Genomic DNA, 22,120 nt, shown 5'->3' with positions numbered 1-22,120 from the left:
AGTAGTCTGCTGGAGCAGCAGCATCTCCGCAGCAGACAGGAGGAGACTTGATAAACTTATCAAGAAGTCCACCTCCATCCTGGGATGCCCTCTTGACACAGTGCAGGTTGTGGGAGAGAGCAGGATGATGGACAAGCTGTCATCACTGCTAGTGCAGGAGTCCCATCTGCAGGACACTATCTCAGCACTGGGCAGCTCCTTCAGCAACAGACTGATACACCCTAAGTGTGTGAAGGAGAGGTATCACAGGTCCTTCCTCCCTGCTGCTGTCAGACTGTACAACCAGCACTGCTCCATATAGACCTCACCCTGTACTCTGCACTGTGCAGTATGTCTGCACAAAGGTCACTTCTGTTTTTGCACTATCTGGTCAATTTCCTTAACACCATATTTATTCCATATTTATTATCTGTATTTAAAATCTGTGTTTAAAACAATACAATACAAATCAAAACAAGAAAAACTGCTGTTATTTTGCACCATATCATGTAAATATGTATATATGTCTACTTTTTAATTCCCTTTAGAATTGTATTGCTTATTTTTGCTATTGTTCCTGTTCTTGTAATATGTTTCTGTTTTTGACATTTTCTGTTGCTGCTGTGACAAACAAATTTCCCCGTCTGCAGGACATTAAAGGAATTCTGATTCTGATTCTTGTTCTTCTGAAATGGTCTTGGTTTGGTTACAGAGAAGATGATGGCTATTGAGCTTTCAGACTGCAGACTGTATTTTCTATATAACTCCTTTTTGCCCGTCTCTATCTGGAAGATATCCAATCACTGAGCTTTGAGCTGTTCAGATAATCTAGCAAAGTTTACATATTTGTTTTGTTCTCACCTTCATTTCAATGAAATGGACAGTAACTAAGTAACTTATTGTTTGTTTCTGTTGTGAGCAGTTGGAAGTTGAACCCTGCGACATTATAATACCTTTTAAAAGCTCTTGTCTTTCTACTGATCTCAGAGGAGATGCTGTATTGAGGAGATGTATTCTGTCAACGAAATGCTGTTTTCACCTAGCAAACACATACACAACCAAACACAGACAATTTAAAACATGAAGTAACGTGTATCGGTTTCATTTTATAAAGGAAAAGCACACAGAAAGACACCTGAGCTCCTGTTTTGGTAGTTTTGTATGCGTTCAGATGAACAGTTTGGATTAGTAAGATCACGTTGCTGTGGTGAACTGTGATCATTAAGCCTGTTTGAACAGTATATGTTAATATTACAATTACTGTGTGATCACCAGGTCCAGGTCTGTCTCTCCTCGTGGCTCCCGCTCAGTGTCTCCCTGAAGATCCAGATCTGCCATGCCCAGGAGGTCCAGGTTAGACTCCGATGATGATGTCATCACTATCAGGACCAACAGTAAACTACAGCTGTCATCAGAAAAAACAAGGTTTAATATTGAAGTGACTCTGATTCTGTTTCTATTGTCATCTAGATGTAGGTCTAACTCCAGGTCACAGTCTGGGTTTCCAGGCTGGAGCATGTAGGTGATACTGTCCTGAGCAGTCAGGTAACAAAGAGGCGTTGAGCTGTGTTACCTGTTTGTCGTCATGGCTGCAGCTGTACAGGATTCTGTATTGTGTTATTCGGTGGTGGTTGAGGCTTTGCTCCCTCCCTCTGGATCTCCAGCTAGAAGGTGAGTCAGTGTGTGTGTATCTGTTTGTGAATTTATTTTATTTTGAACACACTGACTTGTTGTATTTTATGAGCTTTTTGATGAACAGACAGTATTCGCATCAAAACATCATCATTATTGATTGTTATGAAGACTCAATGAAGATTTATGCAGAGACATGTGATCTGACTGCTGGCTGGCTGAGAGGCCTTCTTCATCCACTCAAGTATCATTCTGAGAATAACTGGTTTACTTCATGATGAAATAAAGCGGCCACAACACAGTTCATCTGTGTATGAGAACATGTCATCTTTACATTTCTGAACTGGACCCTCTTGAATGACTGGGATCATTATGTCCAATAAAGTCAGATATCAAACAGTGGTGAAGAGAAACCTGGTCTAGATATTAAACAAACATAACTGATGTATTTAACATGAGTGCAGATAACAGCCTGCTGCAGACTGACATCATATTTGGAATCTCTTCATGTGTTTTTAATGTGAAGCGTTTGAGGAGCTGCAGCTGTCAGTTAAATAGAATCCAGTAAAAGTAATAAGATTGTAAACTTCTATTGGTTCTTTATCCGAGACATGTATGTATGCTCAAGTACTGTAAATCTGTATTTAGTTAGTAGACCTGCAGTTTAAATGGGTTTATTAATGATCCTTTAATATTAAAACAACCCTTCACATCAGACTGGATTTAATTCCTTCTCTGTTGTGACAGATTGAGACTCTGCAGCTCAGCTGAAATTAATTTCAACGGTGTTTTATTCAAGACCAGAATTCATTGCCATCAACGTAACTAAAACAGCTGACCAATGGATACACCCCCTCTCTGTAAGCCCCGCCCTGTGATGACATTACAACTCCAGCTGCAGCACAGACTGAGCCTCAAACTGATTAGAGAAACTTCAGCTGCAGAGAGAGAGAAGAAGAAGAAGAATAACAAGAAGAAAATGGCCGACTCAACCAGCAGCAGTAATTCTTCATCATCATCATCATCCAACAACTCCTCTTCCTCACTCAGAGACCTCACACATTCAGGTAGGACTCACCCGTTCACAGGCATTATTCAGTCTGTGGTGAGCAGATAAGGTGACAGTCAAAAGATATAGCACAGCTACACAATGGACCCACGGGTGATTATTTGTAGTCAGTCAGTCTCAACCTCATCTGACAGTCTTCACTGAACAGAGGCTCAGAGCCTGGAGATGATTGATTAGTGTGATCACTGAACTGGCGTCTCCTGCCTGACGTCAAACAGTTGGAGAGCTTTAAATTTAACAGTCAAGGCTTAGATGAATGTTTTTAATGTGTTAGTCTTTATAAATGCTATGTGTCCATGTGCTTCTGTCTGCACTCATGTGTCTTTATATGCTGTGTGATAAACTGTGTGTGGTATTTTTTCATATTCCTTCCACCTGCCAGAGACAGCTGTCATGGTCTGGAGTGGTGGTTGTGTATTTTTATTTGTTTGTGTTTGTGTGTTGTGTTCTTAATTTTTTTCTTGACTGTAGCTGAAAATGAACCTCTGGATAAAATCTGACACATTGACATGATTGACTCTGGTGCACACATTAATTAATATGCATTGTCCCTTATTTGAATAAATAAATAAATGAGCTCTATAAAGTGTTATTAACATTTTAAAACCATCACCATGACAATGGAAACAATCAAAGTCTTCCTCTGGATCCAGGCAGGACTTACGTCTGTTTGATTTATGCAGGTCTTTAAATTTAGGTATTTGTGTGCAGACACAAAGCTCCATTGTCCTGCTGAGAGCTAACCTGCTCACCTGACTGCTTTGTGTTCTTATTCAGGTCATTCTATGTGAAACAAGCTGCTTATTGCAGATTCTAATCTCACAACCAGACTTTTTAACCCTTCACACCCTAAAACAAATCACATGACTACTGCTCTGCTAACTGCATTCAGAGCTTTATGTCAGTAGCTCAGGAGGTAGAGCGGGTCGACTAGTAATCAGAAGTTTGCTGGTTCAAATTCGGGCTCCCCCCAACTGCATGTTGAAGTGTCTTTGAGCAAGATACTATGCCCCAGTTACTCCTGATACGCAGTTGCATGGCAGCCTCCGCCATCAGTGTATGAATGTGTGTGTGAATGTGACAAGTGTTGCAAAGCACTTTGAGCATTCGGTCAACTGGTAAAGCATGATAAAAATGCAAGGGCATTTGGGTAAGCTGTGTTTTACTGTTTGTTGTGTATTTGCTGTAATATTAATGTATTTGTTGTTGTGTTTTTAAATTGAAGACCACCACAGTTGCGTGTGTGGTGAACATGTTTATTGAGGTGGATCATGTGTGTTGGTGTGTGTCTCTCAGGAAGTGTGTGTAATAACTCTGATCCCGCTCCTGCAGCCTTGCAGCTCGTCCACTGGAAAGAACCGAAGAAAACAGCAGTGGCATTTGCCCTGTCTTTGCTAATTCTCATCTCCGTGGCAACACTGTCTGTCATCAGTGTGGTGTCCTACCTGCTGCTCACCTGTCTCTGTGTCACCATAACCTTCAGGTAATCAGAACATACTGTGAATGTATCAACAGCCCACCAGGTACCTCCAAAGTGTGTTCGAGGTCCCATAATGCAGCTCAGTCTGCTGATAAGTGATGTCATGTTCCATCTGTGAGCTTCATAATCGATTAACTAATTGGTGAATTAACTGTTGTCTCCTTCCTGTCTGTAGGGTTTATAAATCAGTCATCCATGCCATCCAGAAATCAGACGAAGGTCATCCATTCAGGTAACACACACAAAGAATCCTCTCACCTACTCAGTTCTCGTCTCACCTCCTCTGACCTCCTCTCACCTCCTCTGTCCTTCTCCAGGTCTCTGTTGGACAGGGACATCTCTGTGTCCTCTGAGTCTGTGCGTTTGCTGGCTGACCAATCTCTGGTCCACCTTAACTGGTTCACCAGTCAGACCAGGAGGCTGCTGCTGGTTGAAGACCTGGTCGACTCTCTGAAGGTCAGTTTACATGCTACTTGTTAACATGGTGGCTAATGCTAGCCTCTGTTCATGTACTTCAGGTAGACCAGATGAGACCAGGTGTCCAGTTCCTTTTTTTAATGGTTCAGCTGTCTGTTCACTAAATGTTTCAGCTGTTCTCTAAATGTTCCAGTTGTCTGCAGTCATGTGGATGATGACGTATGTTGGTTCCATCTTTAATGGAGTTACCATTCTGATTCTCGGTGAGGTTGCTTCTTCCTGATGTCAATATTTTTGGACTTGTGCTTCAAGCAAACTGAAACTGAAGCCTTTTTTTCTTCCTGTCCAGCTGACATCATTTTCTTCACCACTCCACTGATCTACCTGAAGAAAAAGGTACGGCAGCAGAACTTGTCTTAAAACTACCCCTTCTCTCAGTGTCAGAGCCATAGCTTAACTTTAGTATTATCTGGATTATTTATTATTGAATTTTAGTCCAAATGTTCAGGTGCGTCACCTACAATAACCTGGGACTTCTTCCCATGGCCAAGCTGTACATTCATTCTTTGTAGTTCTGCGTTGGATTGTAGTTCTGCGTTGGATTGGGGATGAGAGAGCATATTTGAGCTAAAGGAGTGGTATGTTAGTTCTGCTGTGTCAATGATTCTAACTCACCAAAGGTTTCAGAACCGGTCCAGTCGATCTCCTCAGCTGCTGTTTGATCCTCTGTGACATCACAGTCAGGTCCACTAACAGTTAAAAACACCACAAGTCCTCTCTAAGATCATTAACAATAAAAATCTAAAACCAGTACAGTGTTTCGTTTAATGCCTCATGTTGAAGATATTTCTGTGACTAAATGATCTGAATGCACTAATTGATGTGAGTGTATGTGTGTGTATGTTCAGACTCAGATTGATCATTACATCGAGTTGATTCGGTCCAGAGTGGAGGAGAAGCTACACAAGTGAGTACACATCCGAACAGAGAACCACACTCACTGAGAATGTGTTCCCCCATTATCAGCAGTAACACATTTTGTCTTCAACAACAAGTCAGTAATTGCATTGACTGATAAACCTTCATTTATCCCTGGGAGAAAATGAGGCTCCTGTGCCTCACACCAGCTGCAGGTCTTATGACAGTTCTTCTTCCAACAGCTACAAGAGCAGAAATGAGCTCATTCTGCACTTCACGATAAACTGTGCAGAAATCCTGGCTTTTATTTTGAGGGTTTTTGATGGTTTGTCAAGGTGTGACATGGTGTGACAGGGTGTGATATGATGGCTTTGTCAGACATAGTGAACAGACAGTCTGTGTTTTCAGGCTGCAGGACAGGTTACCTGGAGCTGTGAAAAGAACCAAATCCGAGTGACCACTGAACTACAGACGCCTGCCTGCACACATTGTGGCCCCTAACTCTTCTCTGATTGGTGTGTTTGTCGGCAAATCACCTGCTGACTTTAATCAGAAACTGTGGTAATAAAAAAACCTTATGAGAAACAGAGCAGTTGTCTGGATCTTTTCAATAAGTCTCTTTCTGATTTTGTTAAAATCAACAACAACATAAAAGCCTCCATGTCTCCATTAAACCCTGGGGTTAAATTTTGAAAGACCGTGGTACTGTATTAAATGTTGGTTTTGTCCTTTAACAGGAAAATACTGCCAGTATCAGAACCTTTAAATAATAACACAATGGTATAGTAAAAAAGACAATCTTTATTAAATCATCACAAGTTAAAGGCCCCACATTATTAAAAACACATTTTCTCTGGTCTCTACATATATAAGCTGTTCCTCCCTGAGCCTGCCAACTCCCAGAATGAGGAAAACAAGTGATTCCTGCATGGTCTCTGCAGCCCACCCACTGGTAACACAGCTCTCCTACAGGCTGTTCAGAATCTGCTGCTTTTGTTACGTAACGAAAGGAATCATTATCATAGGCCGACCTCCTCTGTGCAGTGATAGGAGATATCCAAGAGGGGGGTGTTCATTTCATCAGTGCAGTACAAAGCTGGCTTTGCCTCGACACTGACCCTCGTAAAAGGATCAGTACCAACCATACCGGACCCAGCAACTGCACCCGAGCCACAGGTAAGTGTCGCTGCAGTTTAATAGTATTTATAGTTGCTACGAGTCTGGTGAAGTCAGCTGGAAATCGGCTAACTAGTTAGTTTAATGTCAATAATATTACAATGGAGCTTGGTTGTCACAGATAAAAAGTCTGGAAACCTGTGCAGACTGGAGACAGAGACAATGCGAACAGTGTCCAAGAGTTTGGAGACTGAGTTGGAGACAAACACAGCTTTCGCTATTACCATTAGGGTTAGGGTTAGCCATTAGCTTCATTGTAGTAAATGTAACAACCCTAACCCTAAACCTAACCCATACGAACAAACTAACATTATTCAGACACACTAACCATTCTGAAACGTCCTGCTGCAGCCACAGAGTCTGTACTTTTTCAGGAGTCTCTCCTTCTGGGTCAGATTCTGGGTCAAACTAGTTTGGCTGACTGAAAAAATCTCTGCGAGCCATAGTAATACATATATACATCCACTGTAAACATTAGCGCATGCTACTGCTAACGCAAGGGGCTTCCCCTCCCTGAGAGTGACATAGCAGGCAGGGCCCTCCAAGTAGGTGTTGACAGATGGAGCTCATTAGCATTTAAAGGTGCAGGCACAAAAACAGACTGATCCGAATAGAACTCTGTAGAGTGACTTTTAGACAGCTGAAATTCAGGACAATGGATGAGTTTGGGGCAATGCATATCGAATACAGAGCTGTTGGACCTCTGACAGCTGTGTGAAATTGATGAAAAACGGTATAATATGGGACCTTTAAGTATAAAAGCTAATTCATAGAGTTGAGCATAGTACAACCAACTAGAGCAGGGGTTACCAACCTTTTTGAAACTAAGAGCTACTTCATGGGTACTAAGTCATACAAAGGGCTATCAGTTTGATGCACTCTTCTGAAATAACAAATTTGCTCATCTTACCTTTAGTTATATATGATTATTAATGATTAATGCTACTCATCTATGTGAAGACACTGATCAATTTAATGATTTCTCACAATAATTCTCAACAGTGACTTAAAAAGCTGGGAAACAGGGGTAATATCAATATTCAATTTCCATTTTTAGAACAGGCCTGAGGGCTACTCATGTGGTCCTTGGGGGCTACCTGTTGCCCGTGGGCACCGTGTTGGTGACCCCTGAACTAGAGGAACCAGTCATTACAGGACAGCCAATACATGCATTCAAGTTAAGAACCACTACATGCAGGGCTAGATGTAAATACATCTGGCTGAAATATAAACCAACAGTTAGTTAGTAAATAAGATGAATTTAGTTTTTCCATTTAATGCAACTGTTGAGTGTTGGTGAGGAACTGAAGGATGAACTGGTCCTTTATGTTCTTCAGGTGAATAAACTCTTGAAAATCCTCTTGGATTAAAAATCATTGTCATAGAGGTGAGAAAAGATTTGAGGTTCTCACAGGAAAGCCAGGCGATAAACTCATGATGAGCTTGTAGACTATGATGCATTGCTGCAGATGAAACCAGCCAACAGGGAGTGAAATTACCTCGATCTTAAACATCGACAGCAGTAAAATGACACACATATATTAATGTGGCGGGAATAATCCACAAACTTCTATAAGGAAAACACTGACAGGAACAGATTACTGCAGAAAGAGTACTTTTACTTTGAGTACTTCAAGTAGAATTTGCTGCTTATACTTACATAGTCTGACTTCAGTCAGGTTTTGATACAGGACTTTTATTGCATTATGTATGATGTATGTACTTGATTATTTCCACAGTGTGATATTAGTATTATTCTGAAGTAAAGGGTCTCAATATGTTTGTTTCTGTCGTGGCTTTAAAATGTACGATAAATGTAGTTAATATTAAACATATGTTAACAGAATGACAGCTGGGCGCGGCTCTCCTCTGCCACTGTTGTTTCATCAGAAAGCTTTTCTGTTTTCTTTTACCTGTAAACCTGTTTGTGTATTTCACCGGAAAATCCCCTTTCTCTTATCAATGCCATGATTTTAATCTACAATCAGTCAATTAATCTTTATTTGTACAGCACCAATTCAAAACAAAATGTATCTCATGGCACTATCCAATTAGAGGTCTAGACCAATTCTTCAATTAGTGTATTATTCATCCACAAAAACAAACTTTGGGCCAACACTGTAACGAGCCGGGACTGTGGGCGGGCCCAACTGACCCTCGGACCTTCAATTTTATGAAACTTTCCATATTTGACACAGTTGATTTCTTGATTAATAAAATCTTGAAAGTTAATTTTGTGATGAAATAAAATATAAAAACTGTTGAAACTTCTAGTTGTTAAATGCCTTAAATGCCTAGATGAATTCTGGGATATTTGCTTTGGTCAGTTCATGCAAGTAACCATTCAATGCATCCTGGTAAAATGGGCATGTCAAGAGCACCTTTAGGACCTGACCTGACGCTGGAAGACTCACCAGGAACATATGAGAGTCTGATGGTCTTTTCATGTAGACGTTAGGATTGGAACGATGACTTCATGATAATAGTTCTTTCGTATTAACTGACTGACAGGTGAACAGGCAGGTATTGATCAGGATGGATTGACTTGGTGGGAGAGAAAAGTTGGACTTCTGTGAAAGACTAAATGTTTAAATCTATTTAAGTCAAAATGATCAATTAACTCCAAACACATGATGCCACTTTTTACAATCGATTTTGTAAAAAGTTAAAGGTCAGTAATTTCCTCAATCAACTGATACTTGATGTTTTTATCCGACATTAATCAACATTTTTTTAAATAACTTAACATTGTTTTAACCCAACATGTTCTGTTGACTCACTAATTGATTAGGCAACTTTTTCAGTTTCACTTTGAGTGACAGCAAATGTTATTGTTTATGCAGGTGTGACGTCGCTGATGATGTTCAGTAGCGGGTGGAGAAGCCGTGGATCTCCAGTTTAGAAACGTCTCTCTCGTTGGAGAAGACGGCTCGGTCGATTCGAGAGCCCGGACTGCCTACACTCTTTAGCCAGAGTTTCCTGAAAAACATGAGGAGAAGAATGTAAAACAATTCTATTTTGTTGAATGAGTAAATAAACAGCATGTGGGAGAAGATTCTGTCATCAGCACCCAAATAACATTCTCATAATTTGACACTTGATCAATTCTTCTGTATTGAGCCTCAGAGTTCACCCCACGCAACAGATGAGTTCACTTATTACATCCTATTCTCCATCTTGAGACCTGAACTTTAAATCTAAACCCAAAGACCTCAGTCCTTAGAAAGCTGAAAGTTGGACTCACATGTCATTGACTTTGTCCGCAGGTCCCTGGATCTGACCGATCACAGTTCCCTGTCTGGTGTTCTTCACCCACCCACTCAGTCCCAGACTACTGCCGTGATCCTCTGTGTACTGACATCATCATCATCACCATCATCATCATCATCACATTCTGACATCATCACATCATAATCAAGTCATCACATCATTACATTGTAAACATGTTTCAGTTTCTGTCATTTATCATGTATCATCTTGTATCATTCATTGATTACTATTGATCACTGACTGACTGTATAGCATTTAATCATCATGAGTATGAATATTGAAATTTAACATGAAGCTCACCATCCTGAAGCAAACTCCTGAAAACAGACAAACACCTTATTAGTGTCATAATGAACATAATAATATACAGTTTATATAATATATGTATATACAGTACAATAGGGAGATATAAATAACATATTTAAATTTAATATGGAATACTTTTTCATCCTAAAATCCTAAACCCACAGTTGTCAATCTCTTATCATTGATATAATGAATACTTAAGACAGCACAGAATCTCTAAAACACAGAAAATAACCACGTGTGTAATGTTATACCTTAATACATGAAAACGTACATCAGGTGACACGTGACACATGACTTACCCTGCACATTCCCAAAAATCTCAAAATCCACCGAAGTCAGTTTGTTTTTGGACATGACGATGTTAAAGAGACAGAATAAAAGCGCAGACAGAAACATTTCAGTCCACCTTAAATTTAACTCTGCAGCGTTTATTTTTATCTCTGATATCTGACACGACTGTCAGAATGACAGCAACTTCCTGTGATGTCCTTCAAAATAAAAGTATCACAGCTTCACTGAAAATACATTGAAGAAATTCTAATGAGTTTGATTTGAAAGTAGTCATCAGTAACAATAAAGAGGACTTAAAATAATCTGTAATAAAACCTGATTCAAAAGTCTATCACAGAACATGAAGGGGTTTCTGTCATCCAGTAGTCTATAACATGAGGGTTTATCGGACTGTCTGCAGTTCACCTGGAACCAACAGTAACAGTGACGTAGGCACTGTGAGGTGGATTGTTGATCTCCTGAAATGTGGACTTAAGATATAGTGGTGCTTAGTCACAGCAGTGCCCTTTTTCCCTCGGAGCACAACAATTATGTTTTCTTTCCTCTGTATTGTACAGCCTCTATACCAATATACCTCTATACCAGTTAGCTGATCAAGTTGGTTTAGGAGCATTCATTGAATAGAAACATAAATTTGATCCAAACACTACAGCCATCTTTAAGAAGGGACCGAAAAACGCTTTCTTCCTACAGGATTGGTAATTACTGTTCTTGTTTATCTGTGCTCTGTGAAGCTGAAGTTCCACAGTGAGACAACGAAAAACAGAGGTAAAATAGTAGTAAAATAATAGTAAAATCCAACAAAACATGTTACTTACAAATATTAAATCTGATACTGAAAATGAGTCTTTAATGCAGAATCACAGAAGAAGGAAACAATGTTCAGCAAACTGTTTAGTGAGTGAAGGAAAAAAATCTAGAAGGACAAAGTGAAAGTTCATGAAATTTAACATTTGAGTTCATTTGACAGGTGAGAGCATAAGAGTGCAAATGATAAGAATAAAACAACGTGAATCACTAAAATGTCTTACTGACGACATGTTGACACCAAAGATTAGAAATATGTTTTTCTAGGAGAAATCATGGCATCACACAGTCGTTGCATAGAAATTACTATAATCATTTTATTTATCAATCTTAGTTTATTATTTTCGTCATTCTTGATCCCATTCTATAAGCTGTACAGGACTGCCTTACTGATGTCTGTAAAGGAAACAATACAAATTATACAAATAAAATGACTGAGTAGAGCAGGAAAAGTTCTCCATGATATAATTAAATGATTACAGTTTCTAAACAGTGTGACTGAACATGTTGTTTCTATAAATAATGCGTATTTGTGTTAATAAATATGAGACATCCTCCTCCCATCAGTCTTTGTCCTGTCAGAGGCCTCATCATGTCAGTTTTTGACAGACAGATATTTATTTTTCCTGTTGCGCCACAATCAGGACAAAATGTCAACTATGCTTGTTGAGCTGCACAACTTGTTTCTAGGTTTGTTTGGCAAAATGTTGCAACATCTGATGGTCTGACACTCAGCTGTAACTTTACCCCTGAAACACAAAGTCAGACAGTAATAAACAGTGTGTTGTCCAGTTGATCCATTTAGCAATTAGACCAGTACTGGCCATGTCGGTTACACTGAAACCAGTCGTAATGAAGCAGTTTGCAGTTAGACCAGGGCTCTGAAGACGAAGGACAGTGAAGCTCCTAAAGCCAAACCCAGAGACAGAAAGAAAGCCATTATGGCCCCGGCTGTTTCAGCTTCATGAGGAAGGACGTTCCTGTCAGTCGACAAAAGATATTTAATCATTATTATTCAGCTTATTGGAAAATATTTAATGGAATTTGTTACAAAATAAAACCACAAACCACAAAATAAATTACAAAAATATTGGTGTGTGTCATTTTGTCATCAGTTTCTTACTTTGGTCCGAAGCACATGCAGAGGCTGGCCAGGTATCCGTTACTGAAGGCGAAGATGATCATGAAGAAGATGAACCAGCCGTCATGATAGAAGAAGACGGGCAGGTTGAGACGAGGCTGAACATTACACAACATGAAGAGAGGGACGAAGACGAGACGGCACACGATGGACACAGGAAGTAACAGACTGTCCTTGTGCGGCTGGAATCAGAGATCAATGATCAATAATTACACTTAGGGCATTTAGTAAATGCTCTTGTCCAAAGTGACTTACAATAAGTGCGTTGGTCACAAGAAAGCAACCATAACATGTCACTGTTGATAAAGTAAATAAGAAATAATGAAACAGTTTTCAAGCCCTCATGGGAGCATTGTAGGTAGTATTCATCAAGGAGACCTTAATAAGTACATAAATGCTGTGATTTAAGTGCTGAGCATAAGAACATACAAGTGATCACTCAAACAGATACACGAGCAGTTTAGTGTTTATCGTTTGATATTAAACTTACCCACATACAGACGGCTGTTAAGCTCCGCCCTCCCCAGTCACAAAGGTTGAAGAGCAGGAAACAGCTGACAGGGATGAAGTACTTCTCTGTTAGAAAAATTAAATGCAATCAAAGAGCAAGTTAAAGAATGCGTTTACATTCTGATTTTAAAAAAGACAAATATGATTGTTAATTAGAGCGGGGTTCATAAATAAAGTTGCAGAGAGAGAGTGGATCATCCATCATGTGATGGATGAACACATGAGATCGCCACTGAAGAAGCGACATGTTGACTCACCCCACGATCCTCCATCCGCTAGGGTGGATTTGATGTCAGCGGTGATGGCGGGAAACAATCCAATGGTGATGGTGAAGGTGAAGCAGACTGACACAGCTAACAGCCAGATCTGAGGGTCAAAAGTCAGCGGGTAGGTCAGACATGATACAGACACACCTAATCAATTTAATCATTGACGATAATAAAGGTAGTTAAATGAAACTGAATATCCTGGGATCCAAAACAGAATAAAATACCCATTATTTAAACCCTTTATTGGCTGAAATCTTTTCTGTAGCTGCTAAGCTAACAGTGTTAGCATCCAGCATCTCTGAAGTGGTGGCTCAATATTGACCACATGTCGAGGGGTTAAGTAACATCTCCTCAGATCAGGTTGTGATGTGATCTCTCTTCCAGACTGTGATCCGAGCAGATGAGCTGTGTGGAGACATCTGATGTTTAAAATCAGGGTTCAGTTGCTTCAGTTGTTTAGCAGAACGCTGCAACTCTGTTTTACTGTTAAGCTCCAGAACTGTTCTGAGGACTACGACACTTCACCTGACTTTATATCATCAGGAGGAGGAGAGGAGGACTTTATATCATCGGGAGGAAGAGAGGAGATCTTTATATCATCAGGAGGAGGAGAGGAGGATGAATTTTAATTTTGGGCAAAGTATTTCTTTAGCTTGGGATTTTCTGCCCATAACAGAATTATACATTCATCCAGTGTCTGAGATCATTATTGTTATAAGCAGTGATGTTTAGATAAAACAGCTCTGACAGCCTGATGGGAATCTGAACCAGCCTTTCTTTCCCACCCAAAAGAAGTCACACCCAGTCTGCAACGATACAGGGTTACAGGCCACTCTCCTCAGAAAAAGTTACACATGTTCAATTTGATTTGATTGACTGTTGTGTCATTTCAGGGACTGTGGAAATAGGGTTAGAGTTAATCAGATTGAAAATGGCAACGAAAAAATGTTGTCTGAGAATAGTATAGCACAGAGAAATATATATATATATATACATATATATATATATATACATATATACATATACATATATATATATATATATATATATATATGTATGTGTAACCTTAACCTATAAATCAGAGGAAACTGATGGTTGTGTAACTGACCTTCTTAAAGATTGTCATCATGGCGACATTCTGTTGTCTGCTCTGCTCAACAGGTTCATGTTTTCTCTCTGAAAAGTTGAAGAGCAGGACTTAATGAAAACTTAATGAAACTATAAATCATTTAATTAAAAAGATTTTCTGTGGAAGCTGTTTTTTGTTTGTTTACCTCTGTTCATCAAATCTACAGAGTTGTCCTCATCTGATCTCTGTTTCCTGTTTGTCTCCTGATAAAACTGGAAAAACTCCTGAAAACAAACATGAAATATGGAATAATGTCAGACTGTATAACCCACAAACCATCAGCCTAGGTAGTTAAAATAAGCAGTTGAATATCACAGTGTGGGGAAAACAAGAAAACAAAGTGAAGAAAAATTTGCATATGGAAATGTGTAAAATAAATCAGACCTGCTGAAAGATTAAACAAAACATCCAGCAGCTGAGTTCTACTTTCAATGTATTATTATTATTATTATTATTATTATTATTATTATTATTATTATTATTATCATTACTATCATTATTATTATTATAAATGTAATTCCACAGATTTGCCAGCCAATCACAGCTAATTTTTCACAGGTAATTAAGTTTGTTGTGTGCCATGTGATACAGGTGCATACAGGTGATGTACCAACCTTTTGTGATGTAATTTACTTAACCTCACTTCCTGTGTGTGTGTGTTGTGTGTGTGTGTGTGTGTGTGTGTGTGTTGTGTGTGTGTGTGTGTGTGTGTTTACACACGTACCAGTTTAGGAAGCAGGATGTAGGAGAGGATGGACAGAAAAATAACAACACAGGCTGTAATGAAATAACCAAACGCTGCATCCTGAATCTCTGAGCCACCTGCAGGTGAGGAGGGGAGGCTGAATCTGTGACCTTTTCATCAATAGAGATTTTTATTTCTCTATTCAATCTGAATCTTATAAATTCTTGCTGAAATATTGATAATTACTGGTAAGTTATTGATCTTACTTGCAATAGCGCAGATCATGGCGAAAGCAGCAAAAGTTCCAGCAAGTCCCTGACCACTCATGATGGGAGTCGTGTATGAAGCTGGCAGCAAGCCAGCCATACCAAAGAGACTGCCCTGCAGCACTGCCCCGAAAGCTGTCACCAATCAGACAGACAATCATACAGATAAACAAACAAACAAACGGATCAAACACACTGATCAACAAACAGACTCACAGTTGATGATGATGATCTTAACCATCGTTATGGAGAAGAAGGGCAGTGGCTCCAGAGGAACTTTGACGAGGACCGCTGTGACCATGAAGACAAACATTATGACGAGCAGACTTCCCATCACACGCAGACGCTGAGAAATCCTGACACAGAAAGAAGAAGCTCAAGGATCAGCAGAGAGCTCCAGGTTACACATGGACTGAACAAAGATTAAACAGTTTGATAATCTGAGACATCAAACACAGATAAGTTACACAAAGTACCACTGTTAAGCAAGCACCTGTTAGAAAAGATGTATTTATGGATGGAATATATTTCACTCTTTTATAGGGCTGCACAATAAATCGAATTTCCATTGTCATCGCAAAAGACTTCCTGAAATGTGATGAATGAGTAAAGTCATTTTATTTACACGCACCATGTTATTTCACTATGTGTTTTTCAAAGTGCTTTTATCTGATTTGTCAAACTACCATCACTCTTCCAAAGAAGGGGAATCTTGAGAGGCACTTTCGAACTCTTCATAAAAAGTACGACACTGACTTCCCTCCAAAAATCGAGCTGAGAGGGAGGAAAATGTGGGAACTGAAATCACAGTTAATCGGAGAACAGTCGCTTTTAACACAGAGGAATTCACAAGCAAATGTCATCACCAAAGCATCATTACGGGTGAGTCACTATCATTGAGCCTAATAAGTCCTTCCAAGATAAAGAGATGATAAAAGAGGCTGTCGCTGAGGCAGCTGACTCCTTGTTTCAGGATTTTAAAAACAAACTAGAAATATTATCATCAATCAAAGCTCTCCAGCTATCAAAAAGTACAGTTACACAGCGCTGTGAAGTAATGGCCGAGGATTTGACACAGCAGCTTTGGATAGACATCACAGACTGCAAGTGTTTCTTACTGCATTCAGATGAGTCTACAGATGCCAGGAATCCAGCCCAGCTGAGTGTTTTATTTGGATGATGTTTACAGAAATGACTGAAGAAGAGTATCCATTAACATTACTGCTCATTAAAAAAACGTGCGCGGGGAGAGGTGTTCACTGTGTGCAGCACTGATGGCTGTTTATCACCTGTGTGCATTACGGCTGTCAATTTTATGTGCAAAAGCAAGGGTTATATCACTGTCTCTATATCAGTTATGCATTGTGTTATATAAAGATTATTTAGTATATGTCTAAATAAAAAGACATTTATTATTTTTTATGTAGGTAGATCTTTTAGCCTTGTCATTTTAAAAGTAGCTCGCAAGCTAAAAAAGTGTGGGCTACCCTGCTTCGGGGTATAAAGTCATGAACACATCAAAGTGTTCCCCCCCTCAACCTCTATGAACCCTGAAAAAACCTCTCCTCCACATTGCCTCCTAGCCTGCTGTACTTGTGTTTGTGTCAGTGTGTTGTAGGATTGTTCTTTTATGGTGTTGCAGCGTTGCAGTACTCACAGTGAGTGCAAGAAGGAGTTGAGGCAGGTGCAGAAGAGCAGCGGCAACATGGCGCACAGCGTCATCACATTGTTGAATTTGGCCTCCAGAACGCTGCGATGCTCTCCTGCTGCCTCTGTCTGATTGGCTGAAGAATCAGCCAATGGGGAGTCCTTCAGACGGCTGGTGAAATACTGGAGACAAAGTGTGTCATCAGTTTTGCTTGGTGAGTCTGTAGATAATCCCTGACTTCCTGCCAGTGGTTCTTACTGACGTTGGAAATCTTTAAAAAAACACCTTACCAATACAGTTCTTTACTGAAATCTTAATACCAGACTTTAACTAAAAACATGCCTGAAATTGGAGGAAACAGTGTATTTGAGTCAAGAACAGTGAAATCAATGAGTTTACCATAAAGACTAGCTTCAACAACTCAAGACGGAATCACTGTGACGTCAGGTGACAACAACATTTTCTTTGTGCAGCAATGTGAAAACTTCAGGGGCAGTATAAAGATTCACTGATATGAATCAGAAATAGTATTTTACATTAGAGATGCGAGTACATCAATGTGCGGACTCTGCATTGATATCGATATACTATGAATCGGTTGATAGCCTGATGATTATCCATCAACTGAGGCCTTTCTTAGCAACTAATTCCACACAGCGTATCCAAATGTTGTTTAAGGTTAAAGTTCAGAGTGCCACTCTCATGTTACTTTTATGAGAGTAATGTTAGTGCACCAGCTCTGTAGCTGTTGCAGCCTTGCCTAAATTACAATATATTACATTACATTGTAATGTTACAACAGTGTTTGTAATAAACATCAATCATGTTTAAATGATCTCTCTCAAAACAAAATCTGTTTCAGATCGATGGTTTGAACACACAAGAATTGATGTCATACCACAGTAGCAGTCATGAAGAAGTTCCAGGGCAGCAGCGTCCCCAAACCGAGCATGAAGAAAATCATCCAGACGCTAAAATACCTGAAGGAAGAGGTTTTCAAAATAAAATCACTAGAAATGTTTTAATGTGAATCTGATAGGAGCACTGTCAGCAGCAGGAAGAGGTGTGTTATCAATCAATCAGTCAATCAACTTGTATCTTTTGAACTAAGGTAATGCATTATTTGAACGGCTGTGCATCAGACTCAACATGAAGGTGCCATTATGACAATGACGATGTCATCCAGTCACGTTAAAAGCAAAGGTGGAGTCCAATTCATAGCTGGCGTTTTTATCAAACTATTGTATGTGTTTACATTACATTAAACTGTTATGAGGTTGGTTTTGACCATGGCTGTCATGAGAATTGTATAAATATCTCCTTAGTAGTTGTTGTGATGTGAACTTCACTGGTACAATTTCGACTTTTCACTAAGAAGTCATTAAATCATACTGTTATATGGTCAGTTTGACAACGGGAATACAGTAGCAATGTGACATATTTTTGCGTGTAGCTAATGTAACCAAAGTGCTAGCTAGCTGCTATTTAGCTTGGTTAGCCATAGAGCTCGGCCTCCTATAACCTCATAGATTTGTTTCTTGTCATGTGGTTATCATAACAAAGGCATGTCAAACAACATTAACAATGAATGACAGTGACTGAGTTACTTGTAATCACAGCTGCCATAAACATGCTTAAACTTCATCATTTTCATGACAGCTGACATGTCAGTCTGATGCACACTTCTCCAAAAGATATCATTCACTGTACACTATTAAGTTTACAGAATGTGTGATCATGTCTGATAACGTCAATTGATCCGTATTTGTTAATGAAATTAACTCAAAACTAAAAATGTAACTTTATATGTATTTAAATTGTTTTCCACTCACTTGTCCCTTGGTGAGCTGACAACCATTTTTCTTTTCAGACCAAATAGCCGACAGATAAGAGACCTGATAGACTGAAGACGTCCTGAGAGAATCAGCTCAGAGTGTTACCTCGAGACAGCTAAAGAGAGTTGATGCTTTCTGAGCAGCTGAAAGACATGAAAACAAACCTGATCATTTAATGAATGGACCAACAGATCAATGTATTAATTAGGTAAATTAACAACAAACCATTTAGGCTTCACTGAAAAAAACTCACTAAACTTCAAGCTCAAAAGTAGTTAATTAATATTTTAATCACACAAACAAATCAACATTAACTGTATAGTATTTTCAATATTTTCAAATCATGTAAAACAGACGAGTTATATTTGTTGAGCGGGAGTTCAGATATCACAGGAAGTTTTCTTCCGTGTGGTGAACTACTACTATAGTTTGAAACCATGTAAGAAATCATATTAATTTGATAATGTGTGAGTGTTATTATGAAAAGTTAAATGTGAAACTTGGGTTGTAAAAGTAGAGTTGTAAATCCTGTAATCAAATGTTGTGGTGCAAAATGATCCAGTGAGAACAGCCTCTTAGCTGTTTACAGGTAGCTGCTGTCAGTCAGCTGCAGGTCGGTACACTTAAGTCTCATTTTAAGCAATACATTTATATCACACTGTGTTAAACATGAGGTGTTAAATCGTAGGCCTCTCCTGATGATGCTGAACCTGTGAAAACCTGCTTAAGGAAACACACTGAAAGCTGATTGGTTAGATGCAGATTAAACTATTTATTGTTTTTGGCATTGTGTGACACAAATTAGCACACTGCCAGTATTTAAGCTTAACTGCAAGACATTTTTTTTTGTTATGCTTTTTTGCATTGAATTTTTGCCTCTCTGCAGTGAAAGGTGTGGGTTAACATTGTGTGTGATGTGATTTGAAAGATGGAATTTTTCAAAGTCTGTGTATCAACCTTTGAGTGATTGTAAAACTGACAAATGAAAAAAGAAAAAAGAGGTGATAACTTCATTTATGTCTTTATTTATTTTTTCTGTATCCACCAAAAATTGACAAAATAAGTTAGTTTTCTGTGTCGGCATCAGCTCCTCCTCCTCTTATCCACCCACGTGTGCTCTGATAAGCCTAGATAATGTTTGCTGTCATCAATAGCTACTGCTACAAAAGGGTAATGGTGTATTACATAGTTGTACAACATTACAAGAACTACAACTATCGTAGGAAAACACTTCAAAATAAAAGATATCAGAATTCAGACACTTTCCAAAATAAAAGAAGTCAGCTGCTGCCACTCAAACATCAGACACTTAAACATTAGATGTTTGTCCCGACCGACAGGGAGGAAGTTACTCCTTCAGAGACTCTTGTCTGAATTTGATTTACAATAATTAATCAAAATTCACAAACTACTGATAAAAAACGTAAAATACACATATTCAATATTTCACTTGAACTTCCAGTCACAATCAAACGAACGTCAAGAGTTTTTACCTGAAATATTTTTGATGAAAGCAGACGTTGTGTCAATGGTGTCCAGATATTTCCCTCGGCAGTCCTGCTGCTTAAAGCTTGACAACAACCAGCTTCGGCTTCACAGTGTTAAGGTGAATGAAGCTATATTGCTGAATTTTTTGTGTCTCTGGAGTGGGTTTACACTCAGTCAGCAAGTTTTCTCTAAATCTGATGGCATGTTGGTGAATATTCAATCCCTTTGAATCTTCGTTTGTTTTTATAAAGCAATTTTCTTCCTCTTCTTCAGTCTCCTGCAGACAGTTTTGAAATGTTTCTTCTTGCTTCTCGGTCACGTTTATAGAATCCTCTTTCCTTCCTCCACATGTCTGTTTTTCTGCAGTTTCAGCGGAATCACTTCTTCATTTTGCAGGGAACTTTGACCTTTGAACGCTGATATCAGTCAGTTCAGTGGACTTTGTTTCTGTGTAAAAGATTCTATGATAACATTAGAACATACTCACATTTTACTTAGAAGGATAACATTAACTCTGGATTGTTTTGTAGGAGGTTGAAGATTTATTGTAAATGTGGGATAAGGTATTTTCTTACACACTCTGCCATTTCACTGATTAAAAGGATAAAAAAAACATTTTCCTTAATTTGTCTCTGTTGGGTTTCTTTCTAGCATTTCAGCAGCAGTGACGTCACTTACAATCACTGGCATTCAAACTATTTCAAACTGTCTGTGTTTATATGTATCTTATAAACTTTAAAGAGGTGAAATAGTGCTGTGAGTTGCAACCCTATAATGTAACAAAGTAATCTTTATAGCAGCTCACCCATCAATAATTAACAGTGTCTCCAATTGATACAATTTGCCATGATTAGTGTTGATCATTAATGATGGAATGAGGCTCTACCCATTATAAACACCTTTCATTGGTGTCCTGATAACTGCTTATTAGTCATCAGGATAGCCGTGAAACCAGTCTACATCAGTCTGACATTAAATCAAACTGATTAGTGTTATCCTCATCAATATGTATATGTCATCTGGTCACTATGACGGCATCTATCTAGACTTCATTTTATTAGAGATAAACAGCTGATGATTCATCGTTTCAAGTCTATATACTATGTGTCTTTATCTTTAGTCTTTAACAAAAAGTCATTGTTTCCATCACTGAACAGTAAAATTTCCAGCATTTCCTTGGCTTCCCCTTCTTCTCCTTGCCTTCCTCCACACCTGATCCTACTCACCAGTCAGGCTGGGTGATATAAAGTTCTGTTGCCAGTGGTTCAAGGTTAGGTGAGTGGAAACTGAACCCAACATCCACCAAGGTGCTTCCAGTAGGTGCACGTTCCTTCCTGTGGATTGACCCGCCCCCAATTCCCCATTGTCTTAAACTTATTTGCTTAGATATTATCTGTATATGTAAATTCGTTTAGTTGGTTTATTTCGGTTCAGGTAAGTGTATTTTTGTTTGGGTTTATTTATGTTTATTTTAATCAATTTGGTTTGTTTTCAGCTTTAGGTTTTACGGTATAGGGCCAAAAAACTACCGTGGGTAGGGTACCTACCTGAAATAAGAATAAGGGGGTAGAGGGTGTTAACCCAGAATCACCCCGGGTCAATCTGTCAGTTGTGGGAGAACGGTAGGTGGTACAGCTACGGGGATGGTACCGTTGTAAAGCTGGTGGTTGAAAATGTGGGTGGCCAAGTGGGTCCCGCCCCCGTGCGAGGTTGCGTTGCGTAGCCACGCCTCCTTTTAGCATCCGGGTGATGCGTATGTCCGGCTAGGAAGGTCGTAGAGAGTCGGGAGAAAGACTGGCGT

General features: G+C 39.1%; 3 protein-coding genes across 3 annotated transcripts; 1 reads left to right on the top strand and 2 right to left on the bottom strand.

Moving 5' to 3' along the window:
• Positions 1 to 1,110: 1,110 nt before the first annotated feature.
• LOC119024416 (reticulon-3-B-like) lies at positions 1,111 to 6,084 on the top strand. The gene is made up of 10 exons (XM_037107210.1): positions 1,111 to 1,332; positions 1,450 to 1,650; positions 2,359 to 2,678; positions 4,013 to 4,163; positions 4,336 to 4,392; positions 4,478 to 4,616; positions 4,771 to 4,840; positions 4,927 to 4,973; positions 5,486 to 5,544; positions 5,904 to 6,084. Exons 3-10 carry the CDS (start codon positions 2,453 to 2,455, stop codon positions 5,950 to 5,952), a joined length of 798 nt encoding a protein of 265 aa, XP_036963105.1. The 5' UTR covers positions 1,111 to 1,332; positions 1,450 to 1,650; positions 2,359 to 2,452; the 3' UTR covers positions 5,953 to 6,084.
• Positions 6,085 to 7,745: 1,661 nt separating this feature from the next.
• Positions 7,746 to 11,500, bottom strand: LOC119027987 (acylphosphatase-2-like). The gene is made up of 4 exons (XM_037113436.1): positions 10,550 to 11,500; positions 10,242 to 10,258; positions 9,916 to 10,025; positions 7,746 to 9,650 (listed from the first exon to the last, which is right to left on the bottom strand). Exons 1-4 carry the CDS (start codon positions 10,644 to 10,646, stop codon positions 9,536 to 9,538), a joined length of 339 nt encoding a protein of 112 aa, XP_036969331.1. The 5' UTR covers positions 10,647 to 11,500; the 3' UTR covers positions 7,746 to 9,535.
• A 145-nt stretch (positions 11,501 to 11,645) lies between these two features.
• LOC119027982 (equilibrative nucleoside transporter 1-like) lies at positions 11,646 to 20,784 on the bottom strand. Its single transcript, XM_037113424.1, has 13 exons — positions 20,325 to 20,784; positions 18,829 to 18,974; positions 17,895 to 17,976; positions 17,006 to 17,178; positions 15,565 to 15,704; positions 15,349 to 15,483; positions 15,122 to 15,219; positions 14,543 to 14,621; positions 14,377 to 14,444; positions 13,257 to 13,365; positions 12,980 to 13,065; positions 12,472 to 12,671; positions 11,646 to 12,328 (listed from the first exon to the last, which is right to left on the bottom strand). The coding sequence occupies exons 2-13, from the start codon at positions 18,852 to 18,854 to the stop codon at positions 12,217 to 12,219; spliced, it is 1,308 nt and encodes a 435-aa protein (XP_036969319.1). The 5' UTR covers positions 18,855 to 18,974; positions 20,325 to 20,784; the 3' UTR covers positions 11,646 to 12,216.
• Positions 20,785 to 22,120: the final 1,336 nt, after the last annotated feature.

This window comes from Acanthopagrus latus, chromosome 1 (assembly GCF_904848185.1).
Source record: "Acanthopagrus latus isolate v.2019 chromosome 1, fAcaLat1.1, whole genome shotgun sequence".
Classification (NCBI taxonomy): domain Eukaryota; kingdom Metazoa; phylum Chordata; class Actinopteri; order Spariformes; family Sparidae; genus Acanthopagrus; species Acanthopagrus latus.
This window is presented reverse-complemented; position numbering and strand designations above follow the sequence as displayed.

What these genes read in the sequence shown, in the direction of transcription:
- LOC119024416 (XM_037107210.1), top strand. Translation starts at nt 2,453, where the DNA reads ATGGATACACCCCCTCTCTGTAAGCCCCGCCCTGTGATGACATTACAA. An exon ending in GACGAAGGTCATCCATTCAG is followed by an intron (nt 4,393 to 4,477) that starts GTAACACACACA and finishes GTCCTTCTCCAG; the next exon opens with GTCTCTGTTGGACAGGGACA. An exon ending in ACCTGGTCGACTCTCTGAAG is followed by an intron (nt 4,617 to 4,770) that starts GTCAGTTTACAT and finishes TAAATGTTCCAG; the next exon opens with TTGTCTGCAGTCATGTGGAT.
- LOC119027982 (XM_037113424.1), bottom strand. Translation starts at nt 18,854, where the DNA reads ATGGTTGTCAGCTCACCAAGGGACAA. An exon ending in ACATCCTGCTTCCTAAACTG is followed by an intron (nt 14,622 to 15,121) that starts GTACGTGTGTAA and finishes GTTTGTTTTCAG; the next exon opens with GAGTTTTTCCAGTTTTATCA. An exon ending in TGCATGTGCTTCGGACCAAA is followed by an intron (nt 12,329 to 12,471) that starts GTAAGAAACTGA and finishes GTCGACTGACAG; the next exon opens with GAACGTCCTTCCTCATGAAG.
- LOC119027987 (XM_037113436.1), bottom strand. Translation starts at nt 10,646, where the DNA reads ATGTTTCTGTCTGCGCTTTTATTCTGTCTCTTTAACATCGTCATGTCC. An exon ending in GCGGACAAAGTCAATGACAT is followed by an intron (nt 9,651 to 9,915) that starts GTGAGTCCAACT and finishes CATGTTTTTCAG; the next exon opens with GAAACTCTGGCTAAAGAGTG.